Source organism: Lissotriton helveticus, chromosome 8, assembly GCF_964261635.1.
Source record: "Lissotriton helveticus chromosome 8, aLisHel1.1, whole genome shotgun sequence".
NCBI classification, from domain to species: domain Eukaryota; kingdom Metazoa; phylum Chordata; class Amphibia; order Caudata; family Salamandridae; genus Lissotriton; species Lissotriton helveticus.
This window is the reverse complement of record NC_136069.1, coordinates 1,538,597,307-1,538,616,095: the sequence shown is the minus strand read 5'-3', so window position 1 is coordinate 1,538,616,095 and position 18,789 is coordinate 1,538,597,307. Positions and strand designations below refer to the sequence as shown.

The 18,789-nt window shown below is 46.0% G+C and overlaps 1 protein-coding gene and 1 non-coding gene across 3 annotated transcripts in view; both read left to right on the top strand.

The window, feature by feature from the left end:
• Positions 1-3,384: 3,384 nt before the first annotated feature.
• Positions 3,385-3,467, top strand: TRNAR-CCG (transfer RNA arginine (anticodon CCG)). The gene has a single exon. It is a non-coding gene; the product is annotated as a tRNA-Arg (tRNA).
• Positions 3,468-17,409: 13,942 nt separating this feature from the next.
• The window catches only part of UVRAG (UV radiation resistance associated), a 406,695-nt gene continuing 405,315 nt past the window's right edge, over positions 17,410-18,789 (top strand). Inside the window, exon 1 of one of the 2 annotated variants that reach the window (XM_078658530.1) lies at positions 17,410-17,734. In XM_078658530.1, the coding sequence (XP_078514656.1) occupies positions 17,603-17,734 (132 nt within the window). In that variant the 5' untranslated portion in view covers positions 17,410-17,602. The remainder of the gene's footprint in view (positions 17,735-18,789) is intronic. The other variant, XM_078658531.1, reaches the window with a different exon arrangement.

Sequence of the window (18,789 nt, the reverse complement as noted above, 5' to 3'; positions counted from 1 at the left end):
ACTAGAAGTGAAGGCGACATGCTTTTCCCTGCTCTTGACCTCTCACCCATTCCAAACCGATCACAAACATAACTTCTATGCAACGTTGGTATGCAGAACTTCACGCCTCAGCCAGTGAGGGTGAGTCCCAGGCCAGGGGCTAGAGAGCAAAAGACTGGATGTGCTCAGATGTTCCCTGCTACGGTTAGTTGATCGGAAAAAAGGCCTGCTCTCTTGTATCCAGCAAGGATCTAGAAATACTGCATGAATCTGCAAGGCACATTGACAGCATAAATTTGCATAAACTGCCCCACCTTCTGCCTTCCTACTTCCTGTGCAGTAGTTGTTTGTGTTAAGAGAGAGGTCGCAGGCAAGGTAATTTTGTGAGTAGGATACAGAACCCTAAATAGCTGGTGAGAGGTATGAGGTATTCTAAAAGCATAAAAACAGTACACCTGTGAAATGAAATGCTTTCATATGTGATCTTCTGTGTTTATTGTCCTGTGCATAAAGTTGTACCTTGTGTTTGAAGGTTTCAATTATTTCAAGCTTGGATGGACGCAGAAATTTCTGAGTGACTTTTATACATTTCTTAAGACTCTTCACTGTCAGGATGGCTGAGTGGTCTAAGGTGCTGTGTTTAGGCAGCAGTTCCCTCTGGAGGTGTGGGTTGGAATCCCACTTCTGACATGACTTTTGGAGATATAATCTTTATCAGGTTAACATCTGATGGAAGTTGCATCTGTTGGTCTTCACATGGGAAGTTATTCCGTCCTCGTCTAGTCAAGAGAGCTAGGGTTTCTCATATATTTTGTTTGTATAAAGTCTTGCTGACAAAGTGCAATCCTTACCAAATGATCTTAGGACCTATGTAAGAGCTCATCTGGAAGAGTTATTCTCTTGTATGCCCTGGCCAGACAGGCCATGCAAATTTAGAGGAATGCCAAGCATCTGGTAGACAGCTGGACTCCAGCACACTTACAGCAATTTCCTCAGGGCTGTGATCAGGGGCTGCTTAGATTTGCGTATTCCACCCTATGTTGTGACATTGAGGTCCCTTGTTCAATTTGCTTTATCCATCCAAGAGGTGGCTGTTGACTCAATTTCAAAGCAGCTTTGGGCCGTTCAAGTGGCTGGTGAATAGCACTCTCTTTGTACGCCTTAAAGGTCTAAAGAGATCTTCATAGGTACTGCTTTGTATGGACTGTTCAAAGATCTGTCGGAAGTGCTTATAATAGGATAAATAAATTGAGGGCATGCCTTTTCGGTACCCCACTTGCATGGCTGTCTGGCCTGTGGAAGGTGCTGCAAAAGCACGTCAGGATGGCCGAGTGGTCTAAGGCGCTGTGTTCAGGTTGCAGAATCTTCTGGAGATGTGGGTTCAAATCCCATATCAAGCAGTCCTATTTTTAATCTACTTTTTTCTTAATAGAGAAAAATCAGATCATTTCCCTTACATGGGCTTATATGGTTGTCTTCTTGGAAAAGAGCAGTGAGTTTTTTCTTGCTCTTGCCACTCATGGCCTAGGCCTAATATGTGTGCTTTTTTTGGTTAACAATATCTTTCTCACTCTGTAGATAAAAAAGCAACATGTGTTCAGAATGGCCGAGTGGTCTAAGGTGCTGCGTTAAGGCCGCAGTCTCTCCTGGAGGTGTGGATTTGAATCCGACTTCTGACAAAACTTTAAGTCCATTCTGTCTCTGAGTTCTTTTAGAATCTCAGCTAAAAATTGGCAGTGCATATAACATCTGAATAAGTACCAAACTTCAGTTTCAACTGCAAATGAGTTTGCCCAATTCTGTGTTCAAGCTCATATAATATTCTTCTAGCACTCGTGGTGTTTTATGTGTTTTTGGGGGTGCCTAAAAAATCCCTTTTAAAAAAGAAATGGCTTACATTCAGTATTGTGATATTTTTGGTTTCCTATAAGTAGATTTTAAATTTTATGTAACCTCATTTTCTAATGCTCCATTCAAGAGATGTTTCCACTATGAAATGCAGAGCAAGGCGAAAGAGCACAAGTGATAGAGCGAGTGAGTGAGAAGGGGTGTTGAGGAAGGAGAGAATGAAACGAAGACAGAATAAGTGAACGGCAGGTAGGCATAGAAGAGGAGACTAGAAGTGAAGGCGACATGCTTTTCCCTGCTCTTGACCTCCCACCCACCCATCCAAACCGGTCAGAAACATACCTTCTATGCAACGTTGGTATGCAGAACTTCACGCCTCAGCAAGTGAGGGTGAGTCCCAGGCCAGGGGCAAGAGAGCAAAAGACTGCATGTGCTCAGACGTTCCCTGCTAGGGACAGTTGATCTGAAACAAGGCCTGCTCTCATGTATCCAGCAAGGATCTAGAAATCCTGCATGAATCTGCAAGGCACATTGACAGCATACATTTGCATAAACTGCCCCACCTTCTGCCTTCTTACTTCCTGTGCAGTAGTTGTTTGTGTAGAGAGAGAGGTCTCAGGCAAGGTCATTTTGTGAGTAGGATACAGAACCCTATTTTGCTGGTGAGAGGTATGAGGTATTCTAAAAGCATAAAACAGTACACCTGTGAAATGAAATGTTTTCATATGTGATCTTCTGTGTTTATAGTGCTGTGCATAAAGTTGCACCTTGTGTTGGAAGGTGTAAATTATTTCAAGCTTGCGTGGACACAGAAATTTCTGTGTGACTTTTATATATTTCTTAAGACTCTTCACTGTCAGGATGGCTGAGTGGTCTAAGGTGCTGTGTTTAGGCCACAGTCTCCTCTGGAGGCGTGGGTTCAAATCACACTTCTGACATGACTTTTGGAGATATAATCTCCTTTATAAGGTTAACATCTGATGGAAGTTGCATCTGTTGGTCTTCACCTGGGATGTTATTTCGTCCTCGTCTAGTCAAGAGAGCTTGGGTTTCTCATATATTTCGGTTCTATAAAGTCTTGCTCACAAAGTGCAATCCATACCAAATGAGCTTAGGACCCATGTAAGAGCTCATCTAGAAGAGTCATGCTCTTGTATGGCCTGGCCAGAAATTTGGAAGAATGCCAAGAATCTGGTAGACAGCTGGACTCCAGCACACTTACAGAAATTTTCTCAGGGCTGTGATCAGGGGCTGCTTAGATTTGCGTATTCCACCCTATGTTGCGACATTGAGATCTCTTGTTGAATTTGCTTTAGCCAGCCAAGAGGTGGCTGTTGACTCAATTTCAAAGCAGCTTTGGGCCGTTCAAGTAGCTGGTGAATAGCACTCTCTTTGTACGCTTTAAAGGTCTAATGAGTTCTTCATAGGTACTGCTCTGTATGGATTGTTCAAAGATCTGTTGGAAGTGTTTATAATAGGATAAATAAATTGAGGGCATGCATTTTCGGTACCCCACTTGCATGGCTGTCTGGCCTGTGGAAGGTACCGCAAACACAAGTCAGGATGGCCGAGTGGTCTAAGGCGCTGTGTTCCGGTCGCAGTCCCTTCTGGAGGTGTGGGTTCAAATCCCACTTCTGACAATGCTGTGTTTACTCTACTTTTTTCTTAAGAGAGACAAATCAGATCATTTCCCTCACATGGGCTTATTTGGTTGTCTTCTTGGAAAAGTGCAGTGAGTTTTTTTGTTGCTCTAGCCACTCATGGCCTAAGATGTGTGCTTTTTTGGTTCACACTATCTTTCTCACTCAGTAGATGAACTAGCAACATGTGGTCAGGATGGCCGAGTGGTCTAAGCCGCTGTGTTAAGGCCGCAGTCTGTCCTGGAGGTGTGGGTTTGAATCCCACTTCTGACAAAACTCTAAGTCCATTTTGTCGCTGAGTTCTTTTAGAATCTCAGCTAAAAATTGGCAGTGCATATAATATCTGAATAAGTACCAAACTTCAGTTTCAACTGCAAATGTTCTAGAGGGGTTTGCTCCAAGTCCTCTTCTAAGTGTCCTTCCTTTGTAATTTTCTAACTGCGACTTTCCCCATAGAAGTTCATGGTGATTCGCGTCTGTGTTTAGACACTGCACGTGTTCCCCGTGGGTCCCCTGTGTCACTACCTTGGGTGGTTCCTGGTGGCCCCAGTGGTTCTACAGGCTCTAGGCCTGGTATCTATGCCAGTCGTGGTTCTTATACCACTTTCTTAGTATATGGTTTGTGATGCCCCTAATGCTAATCAAATATTGTGCTAATTTACAGTGTGCTAAATAAGTTTAATGAATGTACTTTTGCCTCTAGCCTCATAAAGAGACTAGAGGGATGTGTTTAGAATAAATACAAATATTTTATATATATACCGCCAACACCCTCGCCCCGCTGAAGAAACTCCCCCACAGAGACACCAGCAAGAGGGCCAGCTGGTTCACCCCAGAACTCCTTGCCTCCAAGCAAGTCTGCCGGAAACTAGAGAAGGAATGGCACAGTGAACAAACTCCTGACAGCCACACAGCACACAAGGACGCCATCCGCAACCACCACTACCTCATCAGGGCAGCCAAGAGGACCTCCTTCAAAGACCGCCTCGACAACAATGCACACAAGAGCAAGGAGCTCTTCAACATCGTGAAGGAACTCTCCAACCCCAGCTCCAACACCAACGACATCCTGCCGTCGCAAGCCCTGTCTGTACGACTTCCTCGCCACCTTCTTCCACCGCAAGATAGCAGACATCCAAGACAGCTTCAACACCCAGACAGCCCCAACAGACAGCAACACAACAGACCCTCAGCACACCATCGACCACGTCCCCCTGCTAGCCTGGGCCAGCATGTGAGTCGATGACACTATCAAGACCATGAGCCCAATCCACTCCGGCTCTCCGTCAGACCCTTTCCCGTCACTCAGGCCCACGTCTTCAACAAAGCAAGCAGCTCCATCGTACCCCACATGCACAACGTCATCTATCTCTTCCTCGAGACCGCGACCTTCCCAGAGAGCTGGACACACGCCGAGATCAACGCCCTACTCAAAAAACCTAAGGCAGACCCAAGAGACCTCAAGAACTTATGGGACATCTCTCTGCTCCCCTTCCCGGCCAAGGTCATCGAGAAAATCGTCCACAGACAGCTAACCCGATACCTCGAAGAAAACAGAATCCTGGACCCTTCCCAGTCAGGGTTCCGCAGAAACCACAGCACTGAGTCTGCCCTCATCGCCGACATCAGGACCCTGTTGGACAAAGGTGAGACCGAAGCACTCATCGTCCTAGACCTCTCCAACCGCCTTCGACACCGTCTGCCACCGCACTCTACGCGCACTCCTCAGGGATCCGAGACACGGCTCTGGAATGGACCACCTCCTTCCTCTCCGGCAGAACCCAGAGCGTTCTCCTCCCCCCATTCTGTTCCAAAGCCTCCGAGATCATTTGTGGCGTACCCTAGGGATCCTCCCTCAGCCCGATACTGTTCAACATTTACATGGCCCCGCTCGGACACGCCGCCCGAAAGCATGACCTCAACATAATCTCTGACGACACTCAACTGATCCTCTCCCTCACCAAGGACCCCATTACCACCAAAGCCAACTTCCACAAAGGAATGAAGGCCGTCGCTGACTGGATGAAGATCAGGCGTCTGAAGCTGAACTCGGACAAGACGGAGGTCCTCATCCTCTGCCCCAACCCTTCAGCCTGGACGACTCCTGGTGGCCGACGGCACAGGGGCATCCTCGACACCCACCGACCACGCACGCAACCTTGGAATCATCCTCGTCTCAACGCTCTCAATGACCAAGCAAGTCAACGCTGTCTCCTCCTCCTACTTCAACACCATCCAAATACTCTGCAAGATCTACAGATGGATCCCGACAGATTCAAGAAAGACAGTCACCCAGGCCCTCGTCAGCAGCAGACTCGACTATGAAAAAAGGCCTCTATACGGGAGCCCCAACCAAGTTCATCAAACGACTACAATGCATCCAAAACTCCTCGACACAACTGATCCTTTATGTACCACAACACGGGAACATCACCCCCCACTTGTTAAACCTGCACTGGCTTCCTGTCAAAAAGAGGATATCCTTCAAGCTGCTCATCCACGCACACAAAGCACTCCATAAGACTGGCCCAGCCTACCTCAACAGATGGCTCTCCTTCTACATCCCCAACCGCCAGCTAAGCTCCACTGACCTCTCACTCACCAACGTCCTGCACATCCGAAGAACAGCCACCGGCGGGGGATCCTTCTCTTACCTCACCGCCAAGACATGGAACACCCTCCCACTGAGCCTACGACAGACCGAAGACCTGCTGATCTTCAGGAGGATACTAAAGACCTGGCCGTTCGATCAGTAGCGCCCCCTCCCCAGCGCCTTGAGACCCTTGCGGGTATGTAGTGCGTTTTACAAATGATTGATTCATTGATTGATATACCTGGCTGTTTCTCCTTTCATTTGGTCATTCACAGGATGATAGACTGGTAAAACAAGCTGCTTTACATTCCTACAAGACTTAGCCTGACGGCTGCTCTCCACAGCTACCACTAGGATAGCTTTCTATATAGGTTGCCTTTAAACCTACCATCAATAAGGTTCGTTTGGACTGGTGCAAGATGCCCACTAAAATAGTGGACAGCATATGCCAGGCCAACTTCTCACAGCCCCTGATCACAGCCCTGAGGAAATTGCTGTAAGTGTGCTGGAGTCCAGCTGTCTACCAGATGCTTGGCATTCTTCCAAATTTGCATGGCCCGCCTGCCCAGGGCATTCAAGAGCATGACTCTTCCAGATGACCTCTTACATGGGTCCTATGCTCATTTGGTAAGGATTGCACTTTGTCAGCAAGACTTTATACAACCGAAAAAAAAGAGAAACACCAGCTCTCTTGACTAGACGAGGACGGAATAATGTCCCAGGTGAAGACCAACAGATGCAACTTCCATCAGATGTTAATCTGGTAAAGGAGATGATATCTCCAAAAGTCATGTCAGAAGCGGGATTCAAACCCATGTCTCCAGAGGAGACTGTGGCCTAAACACAGCACCTTAGACCACTCAGACATCCGGACAGTGCAGAGTCTTAAGAAATGTATAAAAGTCACTCAGAAACTTCTGCGCCCATGCAATCCTGAAATAATTTAAACCTTCAAACACAAGGTGCAACTTTATGCACAGGACAATAAACACGGAAGATCACATACGTAAGAACTTCATTTAACAGGTATACTGTTTTCATGCTTTTAGAACACCAAATATCTTTCACCAGCTATTTAGGGTCCTGTATCCGACTTACAAAATTACCTTGCCTGCGACCTCTCTCTCTACACAAACAACTACTGCTCAGGAAGTTGGATGACAAAAGGTGGGGCAGTTTATGCAAATTGATGCTGTCAATGTGCCTTGCAGATTCATGCAGAATTTCTAGATCCTTGCTGGATACAAAAGAGTAGGTCTTGACCCGATCAATTGTCCTTAGCAGTGAACGTCTGAGCACAGGCAGTCTTTTGCTCTCTAGCCCCTGACCTGGGACTCAACCTCACTTGCTGAGGTGTGAAGTTCTGCATACCAACGTTGCATTTAAGGTATGTTAGTGGTCGTTTGGGGATGAGAGGGAGGTCAAGAGTAGGGAAAAGGAGGTCGCCTTCACTTCTAGTCTCCTCTTCTATGCCTACCTGCCGTTCGCTCACTCCGACTTTGTTTCATTCTCTCCTTCCTCAACACTCCTTCTCTTTCAATCGCTCTATCACTTGTGTTCTTTCCCCTTGCTCTGCATTCCATAGTGGAAACATCTGAATGAAGCATTCAAAATGACGTGACATACAATGAAAAATTTACTTATTGGAATCCAAAAATATCAAAAGACTGAATGTAACCCATTTCTTTAATAAAGGAATTTTTTAAGTACTCCCCCCCCCCAAAAAAAAAACCCACATAAAACGCCACCAATGCTAGAAGAATATTATACTAGCTTGAAAACAGAATTGTGAAAATGCATTTGCAGTTAAAACTGAAGTTTGGTACTTATTCAGATATTATATACATCGCCATTTTTTAGCTGAGATTCTAAAGGAACTCAGAGAGAAGACTGCAGCCTTAACAGGGTCAAGACTGATTTGCATATGGCCAGGTCTAAACTGGGGTGGCATGGTGAGCAAAAGAATGTTGGATTTAACCCAGATCTCTTGACGGGGGGTGAATGTTTTGATTTGTTCTGCATTCCGTCCATCAACTGTGTGTCTTTTGCTTTCTTGCCCCAGGTGCGCCAGGTATGCCCAGACGTGGGTTCTGGGCACACTGTGACACTGGAATCAAGGTATTCTGGCTGAAGAGGGGTGAAACCACAAAACTGGTCTTCGGATGCTTGATTCCGGACCAGGGAGAACCTGGCTTGGAAGTTCAGGCTGGACTGTTCCCATGAGGCACAGGGTCAAGACTGATTTGCATATGGCCAGGTCTAAACTGGGGTGGCATGGTGAGCAAAAAAATGATGGATTTAACCCAGATCTCTTGATCGAGGGTGAATGTTTTCATTTTTCCTGCATTCCGGCCATCAATTGTGTTTTTTTGCTATTATCAGACCCCCAGGATATTGTGGCATGGATTTGCAAATTTAGCGGCACAAATATGGAAATTTAGCGGCACAAATATGGAAAATTTGCAGCATTTTTGCTTCACTTTATTTTACTCATAATCATTCATTTTCAGCTTTAAAACAATGGAAACTGTTTTAGCACAGTATTCCACTTTGAAATAGGCCCTGATGTGATGTAATTTCCTGTGATGTCCCTTCCACTACCACTAGCATTTTAGTGAATTGACGCCCATGCTCTAGTTGGCCATGTTACCCCCTCACCTTCCATGTCCAATGTGCCTCTATTCAAAATATCTTGATGCGTTGAGACAACCCATACTTTCATATATTAACCACTTCAGCGCTAATGACAAGGGTAACTCGTCATGGACTTTCCATTGATTTCAATGGAAAGTCAATGGAAGATCATCAGGTGCCTTAGCAGCCAAGTGGTTAAAGCAACTTTTGAATTTGAAAGGTTTATTCTGTCCTACACGGAGAGACGAGCGGCTAAGCTTAGGGACGCCTTACTGGATGTGGCCGAAATGGGATTACTGAAATGACAGTAAAACCCTGTATCTTGTCCTTAATGACACAACAAACTGCCGCCTTTTGACTCGGGTTGGCGAATTTTCCACCCCCCCCCCATGCTGGCAGATTTACTCTCTCTGACAAGGCAGCTGTTGAAAATTCACCTTATGAAGGATTAACCAGCAGTGCAAAGTAGGGTTGTCCACCAAAGTTGCAGCATCCGCCATGGGAATAAATACTTTGGTGGGTTTCGGCCGTAATGTTTTATCACCAAAGTGGCTCCTACCATGGGGGTGCAGATACTCTGTTGAGTAACATTCAGCTCTGAGGAGATTCCACCAGTAACATAGCATAAGTATTTGTAAAGCAAACGTTCACCCAAGGGTATCTTGACGCTGAATAACAGATGTTTATTGTTACCCAACTCCGTGGTTTAACTTTATTGACCTCAGAAAGATAAAAGGCTGAGTGGACCCACCGGAATTTGAACCTGTGACCATGAGGACCCGGCTTAACCATGGCTACTGAGAAGGTCACGCGAAGTGGAAATACAAGGTATGCACCACATATCAGCCTGGATTTGGCACAGATTTGGGGCACCATGACTACCTTTCCATGAAGGCCCACCACTTACTTCCTGCTGTTCTTGCACAGAACTAACTCCACTGGTCCGATGCTGGACCAGCCACAGCAGACTGGTCAGGGGTTCTGCACCTATGTGGTTAGTGACAACTAGACATTAGTGGCTCCAAAGGCAGTGCGGGAGGCGTCTACACCTGCTTAGTGCCCCCTTGAGTACACTACACAGTGTGGTATCATGGGTGAGCTATCACTTGCCACCATCCTCATCAGGCTGTTAACCTGAAAGATGTGGGCAGCACCTCGACAGAAGGGCAGGGGGCGCCCTGCTGGGGTTTAAACTTTTTCCCTGAAAGACGTGGGCAGCACCTCGACAGAATATAAATATCTGTCATGTTAAAATAAACTTAGATTTTTTTTATTTACTTGCATCATTTAATATATAATATTTGTTTGTAAAGACACCCTCTTGGATCTTAACTGCTTCTTGGTGCTACAGTGTTGACATCTAGGTTATACGTATGCGTGGATCAAAATTATGGTGACGCTGATAAGGCTTGCAGTTTAATACATGTAAAAGCTGCATAGAGTGCATATGATGATACAGAGTCTGCCTAGGATTAAAGGTATTTTTTCGGTGACAAACTGGCAGGGAAATGAATGAATATAAATTTTGTGGAGCGCAAACTTAGCTCAGGGGCATCAAGGCGCTATGGAAGGAGATCAGGGTAGAAGATGTCCAGGGATGTCAGGGCTTAGATGTTAGGACAAGTGAAAAGCCAGGTCTTCAAGGCTTTGCGGAATAGGGAGTGAGTTTCCAGAATGGCACTTGGGGAGGGAAGGGAGTTCCATAAATTGACCCCTATCAGCAAGAAAGCCCTACCCCCCACCTAGCTTTCCTGACCCTGGGAACAGTTAACAAGTTCTTGCTTGCAGATCTCGAGACCTTGCCGGGAAGGTATCTTTGAAACATTTTGTTAATGCCTTCTGACCCTCTTTTGTGGACAGCATTATGAGCCAGGCATAGGGCTTTGAACACTATTCTACTCCCCAACGGGAGCCAGTGCAAGCTTCTGATGGTAGCTGAGACTGAATGGAATTTGGGGAGACCCACACCAGCCTAGCGGCGGCATTCTGCACCAATTGGAGTAGGTGTAAAAGCCCCTTGTTTATCCCTAAATAAAGGGCATTGCAGTAGTCTAATCTAGACACCACAAGGGCCACCACTGCCTGTTTCTGTGATGAAAGGGAGAGAAAACAGAAGATCTTCCTGAGAGTCCGTACCATCCCAAAACAAGTAGAGACAGTTCTATTTATTTGTGAGCCCAGGGAAAGAGAGGAATCAACAATGATGCCTAGATTCTTAGCACTGAGACAGGGGCAAGGACAGGACCCAAGAGATTCAGGCCACCAGGCCTCCGACCAGATATCCAACTTGTCTCCAAAGATAAGGACCTCCGTTTTGTCCCAACTGAGTCTTAAGAAGTTCTTTACCATCCATGAGGTCACAGCCCGCATGCAGTTTTTAAAATTTACTGCAGAAGCTGAGACACTATCAGTGATGGAAATCATGATCTGTGTGTCATCAGCGTAGGATAGCACTTCTAGAAAGTGGCGAGCGGGGCTACATAGATATTAAAAAAGGTGGGACTCAATGAGGATTCCTGGGGGACTCCACAAAACAGTTGTTTTGGGGCAGAAAGAAACTGGCCCATCTTAACTTTTTGTGACCGGTTCAGAAGGAACGATGAAAGCAGGTTATGTGCGGAGTCCTCTATCCTATTTCCCGGAGCCTGCCAAAGAGGAGAAATCGTATTGAAGGCTGGCGTGGGGTCCATGAGGTTCAGTAAGGTGGTATGACCAGCATCAACCTGTCGTCGAATGTTGTTAAAGACAACGGTTAAGGCCGTCTCGGTACTGTGTTCCCTCCTGAACCCATGCTGCGAGCCATCGAGCATTTGGTATTCCTCCAAGTAAGAACTGAGATGGCGGTTAAGATGTTTTTCAAGGATTTTAGCTGGAACAGGTAACAGGGAAATAGGTTGATAGTTTTTTGATTCTGTCGGGTCCAGAAAGGCCTTCTTTAAGAGAGGTTTTACCACCGCCATTTTCCATCAGGTGGGAAATTGGCCAGAGGAGATGACGGAAATAAGGATGGCGGTCCGAGGTGGTACAATGGCCTCCCTTTCTAACTTCAGGATCTAGAGAGGAAAGGGTTCAAGGGGGGAGCCAGATCTTATCCCACCTAACAACAAGTCAGTGTCCTCTTGAAGAATAGAAGGAAAGGAGAGCAAGTGGCAATCCTTCAGTGGTACAACCAGAGAATCCAAAAGAGGATCAGGATTAGCTCCCGCAGAGTTTAATTTCTCCGAGGAGGAGTAGATGTCCTTAATTTTGGCATAGAAATAAACTGCCATTTTATCACAAAGGTCGTAAGAGACCTTGGTGTTGACATTGGTCATGGGGGCTAAAAGAGAATTAATCATGATGAAGAGTTCGCTAGGGGATCTAATGGATTCCGTCATCAGAGAATAATAGGAGACCTTTTCTTCATGAATAGCTTGCTTGTATTCCCTTAACCTTAGTTTATGCAGATCCCTTTCAACTATAGTATGGTCGCTGCGCCACTTTCTTTCCTGATGACGGCAGACCTGTCGGAGATTTCTCAATCTCTCAGAGAACCATGAGGCTGAAGGGCGAATGAGTAGTGTATAGCCCTGTAAGTCAAAGCAGTGGCCACACAGCAGCACTACCAGCCTGAGTTGCACCCTCCGGAAGGGGAGATGCAGATTAGAGGCATACTCCCCTGAGGCATGTTGGCACTTTAGCCCTGAACTCAATGATGCTGCACAGTAATTGTGGTGGGGGTGAGGTAGGGTGATTAGAGAGGCTCACATAGGCACTGAATGTAGTAGTAGTGTCTAGAGGCAGGTGGGACTGAGGCCATCTAAGCATTTTTTTATGCAGGCCAAAGTTTTTTAAAGGTGATTTGGGCTTTCAGTTGGACCCAATGTAACCTTAGGTGAAGGCAACAGTTTGGCATTTAAGTGCAAAGACAAGCCGTCCAGCGGTAGACTGGACTTTACGTTATCAGCATTTGTGAAGCGCCTTCTACCTTTGTATGGCGCTGAAGCACTTTCTTAATTGGGGACCTATTTTCAAGGTCCTAGAATTCCATGTATCAGTTGTATATGGTTGTTTATTTGCAGAGTGTTACTAGAGTTTTTTTGTTTTTTTATTTGCATAGGGTTAGTAGAGGTTTGTTTTGGTTGTTGATTTGCATTAGGTTTACTCCTCCTCGTCCTCCCCAAACTGACCTACATCACTCCCGCCTCCTTCATTTTCGCTGGCACTTATGTGACAAGCATTGGCATAGCCAATAGGTCTCGCTTTTGGGACCTTATAAGTATTTAGTTATGCAGCACAATATCCTTGGTGCAACAACATCAACCGTTGCATGGCTAAACACTGAAGGTGATACACATTAAAAGCAGACCTCAAAATCCATCGGAACCTGAAAGGGATGGGAGGGGCTGTTCACATGGCTCCTGTCAAGAGTAACTGAAATGGAAAACCTCATTATAAGGCAGAAAGGTCAATTTGAACAACAACAAAAAGGGGTTTTTGTGCGGCCTTTCATGTATGACAGTAGTCAGAGGTGTCTCAAATCCATCTGTTTGTGTTCAGCGTGCAAGAAAACATTACCAAACGATGTCTGATTTTACTTTTAATTCAGAATGCACTCTGAACTGTGTGTGGTTTTTTTTCTAATGAACCTCGCGAGTTTTTCATACACCTGTTTTGGTTTTATTATCCCTGACTGCAGGTACAACAGAAGAGGAGCCAATTTACTGCCAAAGTAAATGAAATCGGAATATGTTAATTTTGATGTTCTCACTGACGACCTTGTAAATCATCCCGATGTCACATGCTTGCTTGCAACGAGATTCAAACGGGAGGTATGAGAAGAGCTAATCAGGGGGCTCATTAGCAGAGCACAGCTGCTGCAAATGTGGTGAATGAAGTGTTGACGAGGGGTATCAAGCCATAACTAATAAACTAAAGTTATTTTATAACACTGCATACCAAATCAAAACACAGTTTTCATCATCACAAGTCCTCAGAAGGTTTATTTTTCTGTATTTAAAAAGAGCATGTTGAAAACCTCCCGCGGTCGACCCGACTGATTCTGCAAGTGGAAGACTGGTGGGTTGGGAAACATTCAGCAGAAGAACAAAAAATAAAAAATAAAAGTTGATTGCAACACCCAACCTAAAAGGGAGAAAAATAAGCATTAGCCGCGCAGCCATAAAAGTAACAGGGCCGTGCGGCCATGGAAGCGATCGCGGGGACTCATAGCTGCCAAGGTCTCAGATTGCCATGTGTGACATTTTCAGAATTTTAATGTTGTTAAGAGTGACATTTGAAGGAGTATGAGTGACACTATCTCGTGAGCAAAATGAAGCAATGAAGATGAGGGAAACATATAAATATCACAAATTACAACCATTTGTGCAATGAGACACTATACTAGGTCCTCAGTAAACCCCTGCTGCCCTCTGTTGCAGGGGGTGAAATGTCTAGTAGGCATTACTGCACTGTGTAAGGTGGACATCAGTGAAGTTTGAATGTGAGCATCTGAAGGCTCTGAAAGGCCTAGCACTAGGAAGCGGTAATGTGCGTACTCCAACTGAGGCAGAAAGGCGTGGATTGAGACACACTGGGACATAGCTACAGTAACAGACGCCTATTTACAGACACTGGGATTTGGAGAGATAGACATGGGGGCATAAAGACATGGGCAGACTGTCACTACAACTTAATGCAGACACAGGGTGGAAAGGTACAGGGAACTCACATCAAAAGGTAGGGATGCGTTAATGGGGCATAAAGGTATGGGTGACTGGGCAATTACAAACACAATGCAGAAAGATAGAAACAAAGTTAGAGAAACTGAAAGAGACCGATAACGGGGTAAAAGGCTTAATAAATGAATGTGGCCTTCCGGTAGTGAAAAGTGAGGACATGATGCCAAAATCAACTGCATGACTATTGATTGCTCAGACCCAGTAACACAAGCCGTTTTTTTTAATCATCACATGAGGCAGCACTTCCTAGGCTAATGTTTACCCAAAGTCACCAGTCAATTATGCTACCAAAAGTCACAAAACAATACATTGTTTACTAGCGACACAGCCAAACACTTCACAAAGTCAGGTAATAGGTAAATCTTAAAGCAGTCGGATACATCGCTTACCTGACTGGAAAGCGGAGTTGCAACTTCTGATAATACTACAGCTGCTGGAAATGGTTTAGGGATGGTAATGGGGCATATAATCGGCAGCCCCTCTCTTACTTACACTCCTTCTGCCGTGTCTCGACCTTTCTCCTGCCATGTCCCGACCTTTCTCTTCCGCTCTGTCCATGAGGCCTCAGCACCTTAAGCTGATATGATTCCCACATATTTAGGCCTTAGCATAACACAGTATGTAGACAATGCGCGCACGCAGGCTATGAGGTAATTGGACCTGCAAAACATTCAGATACTCTAATCTGACCGGGCCTAAAAACTGGTGCTACTTTAAGTGTTTCTTCAGTTCCCGCTTACACAGTAAAACGGAAACCTGTAAATGAAACAGTTTAAAAGATTTTTCAGCACTGCAGCAGCCCTTTGCGTTAATCGAAACTCGGGTGGGTGGCTGGTACTTACTTCGAGTCTTTACCTGACCCGCCACCTTAGTCCAGTGCTGTCTGCTGTTGTCCAGTGACAGATACTGCCCTGGGCTGCCTCTGCAACCGCCGGTCACAAGCTCCATGTGAGCACCTCTGCAATTAATAATTGAATTCACCGCAGGCGTACAAGTCCTGCACTGTACTGTACTTGATGGCGGCCCAGCCAGGTGGGAAGCAGCAACAGGCCGTGCTTCGAAGTTCTCAGGCACCATGCTGAGTTGGGCTGAAAGACCTTCCAACGCAGGTAATATAGTGCTGCGCAGCCTAGGGCACTAATGAGATTCATAATTCCAACGCGGCCAGCGCACAGAGTGACTCCTGCCAGCGCCCGGCACTCCTCCACGAGTCCCCGCGGATCCCTGAATCCTATCTGGCCTTGCCTTCCTTCCAGACCAGGACGTGGGGTCACATTCCAACGGCGGCGCCAGCCAGTACTCATCCAATGATGAGGGCAGGCCCCGCCCGGGTTTTTCGGTATTCGGCCCAGCACTGCCTGGGCCGGGTGATGTCAACACGCACATTAACATACATTGTAGCAGGATGCAGCACTGATCATTAACCATTACTGAGCCTGTGCTGGTGGCAGGCCCTGGGTGAGCAAGTCTACAGGGAGAAGCAGAGCCAGCGCACAGATGTCACAGGCGCCTGCACAGGCGCTAAGAGACTGAGACAGTGGCATTAAAATGCGTGACAATGCATTTTAGTGCGGTGTTGCAGAACACCACACTGAAATGCGTTAGTGTCACGACTGATGCGTGATACTTGACAGTTCTGGGGACGCGTTCTGTAGTGTGGGAGGAGAGGCGCAAGGAAGGGTGCCGCGAGGAAAGACAGATGGCGGCGCTGCAAAAGTGAAAGTAATCGCGGCTGTAAGGGTGCCCGCGAGATGGCGCCTGGTCTCGTAAGCGCGCCACCCCACGCGTAACCGCAAGTTCTAGGCCTTCACCAAATGCATAAGACCTTACTAAAAGTCTCACCAGGCAGGGCAGCGCATGCGCTCGCTCAGACGAGACCTAAAAATCGCGTCATTTTTACAAAAGTGCCGATTCCGTGAAATCCTGGGGGGGTCTGTATTATGTGACCCACCCTCATCGAAACTGAAGCTTTAACTTTGTACGACCTCCGAACAGCTGTTGTAATTGTCTTGTGGTAACTCTTGCACGCATCTTCAGATGCAAACGTCAGAGTTGTATTACTGTAAATGAAACTCGTTGTAGCCCATGTATCCTACTGTTTAACGCACTCTGATGCCTTCGGGCCATGTCCGCATCACATAAAATTGCAAAAATAAAATCCAGCCCAATAATCAGTTCACCCGCAAGTTATGGTTTAGCCCCCGCACAAATTGTAAGCAGAGTCATTTGGCCACAATGTTCAGCCTGATTAGGTACTTGCTAATCAAATTCACGTGATCCGCTTTAGGGCGGCATCACATGTTAGTTTTAAATAAAATGACATATGGGTAGTGCTTACGACCGGTTTAGATCCGTGCGTCACGCTTATTGTCCAATCACCAACTTCAAATCTTCGTTTTATCCCCGCCCCAAAGTCGCTTGTTTACTGTCACCAAAGTCCAAGGGCGTGGCCTCTGATTTAATACTTAAAGCTGATTCGTCGGTCCTAAGCCGAGACGAGTTTCTTTTACACGCCCCTGATTTCGCCTGTAGATGTTCTTAAAGTGCCAGGTAGCGGATGCAAGTCTCGCTCTCTAATAGATACAAAAGAAGGACACAGGTATAGCATCGTCGGGACAGCTTTGGAATCATGGTGGCCATCTTAAAAGCTGTTTTATGTTCAGTACATCCACTACAGTTAGGTATATGGAAACCGCATAATAAAAAAGCGAGCAAGCAACGTTAGTGTAGGATTAATTATATCTTTATGGAATATGTATCCCGTATATATCAATATGTTCACGCCTCTTTAAAGGGGAGTTTTCATTACATAATGACAAGAACTTTTCAAATATTTGAGTTATTTTAATAATATATTATTTTTCTGATTTTCTCATCAGGATTGCGCCCTTTGTTGAATTAGTATTTTTAACTTACCTGGTTGGCCGTAGACGTTACCCACTCGCCCTCCTTTAGCTTCTATTTCTTTTTTGTCGTACTTCTTTGGCAGGCCACGCCCCCGGATTTTGTCGGCTCCCTACTGCCAATGGGAGCCGGGCGCCCGCAGCGTTGGGTGCTGGTGCGCTAACGGCGGGCGGCCGCAGCATCGCCTGCTGCTGAGGGCCCCTCTGCTCTGTAGCTCGTCCCGTGCTCCCCCGAGCCCTGCTGTCAAGTGCTGTGTCACTCGGGATGCGAGGCTCGTGCACAGGATGCTAAGCTCCGCAGTGCTCCCTGGCGGAGCTGGCGGCAGAGAGGAACTGTCAGGCACATCCTCCGCCCCGGTCGGGGTTCTCCCCAGCTCTTCGGCGCGGGCTCTGCACGTAGAGCTGCCCTCCCAGCAGGTAACGGAAAGGGAGAATTACGTATGAGGCATGGCTGGTCTTTTGTGATGATGACTGTCACTGTTTGGAAGTCCGGCTTTATGTTGGGAAAGGGTCCCTGTGTTTCAGTCCTCTGTGCGTTCTATAACGCCCTTTAGTAAAGTTCAAACTTCATAGGTGACCCCCCAGTAAAGCGTAGCCACCGTTAAAGCTGGCGACCAGTCAGGTTTAGATGGGTTTACCATGAAGTAGGAGGTGTTTACCCGTTTTTGAAGTGAGTATTAACTAACTAATCCCATAGGTTAATCACTTTATGTCTAGTTGTCATTTTTGGGACATTATTGCTAGGTGAGTGTGCTGATAATAAGTCACTTCATTGCTACAGTATGCAGTCCCAGACTTTACTTTTACAACTTGTTTTCAGCTGTTTTAGACCATATGGTACACAATAAGCCAGTTTTGTTACGTTAAAATCCATAACTGTCAAAGGATTGTTTTGTCAACAAGTAGTTAATGGGTGTCGTCATAGATTGCCCAATAAGTTGCATGTCAGGCGTGGCAGATGGTTTGTTAATCTTTAACCCGTGAATCTTTGTTTAGAGTGGGGTACGTCGATTTGTGGTGAAGTAATTGCCCCTTGGTCAGATATAATCAAGTTTTAGGTAGTGTGGCTGTCACCTTTACAATGGGGAGAGTATGAGGTGTGTGGTCATTTAGCTAGGTCATGCCTGTTCTGGGAAGACATCTCCCTCGTCGTATGTGCAATTAAAATACATTTTTACTTCGTTAACTTTGTGGTTAGGCTCAGGTTATGTTATGAGTTTTTATATAGCACACGTTTTGGCTCCCATCTCTTCCTGCTGCCGACTAAGGTTTTTTGTTGATGACTACTATGATGGCATATTGGGTGATGTATTATGTTGCATTAACTGTAGGAGATGGCCTTTTGGCCGAAATCCATTGGAAGGAATGTGGTTTTTCAGTTATAAAAAATAAGAAAATGGAATATAACGATGGATAATCAATGAATGTGATTATGATACTACATTGAACTAACCACAACAGTATGAATAAAA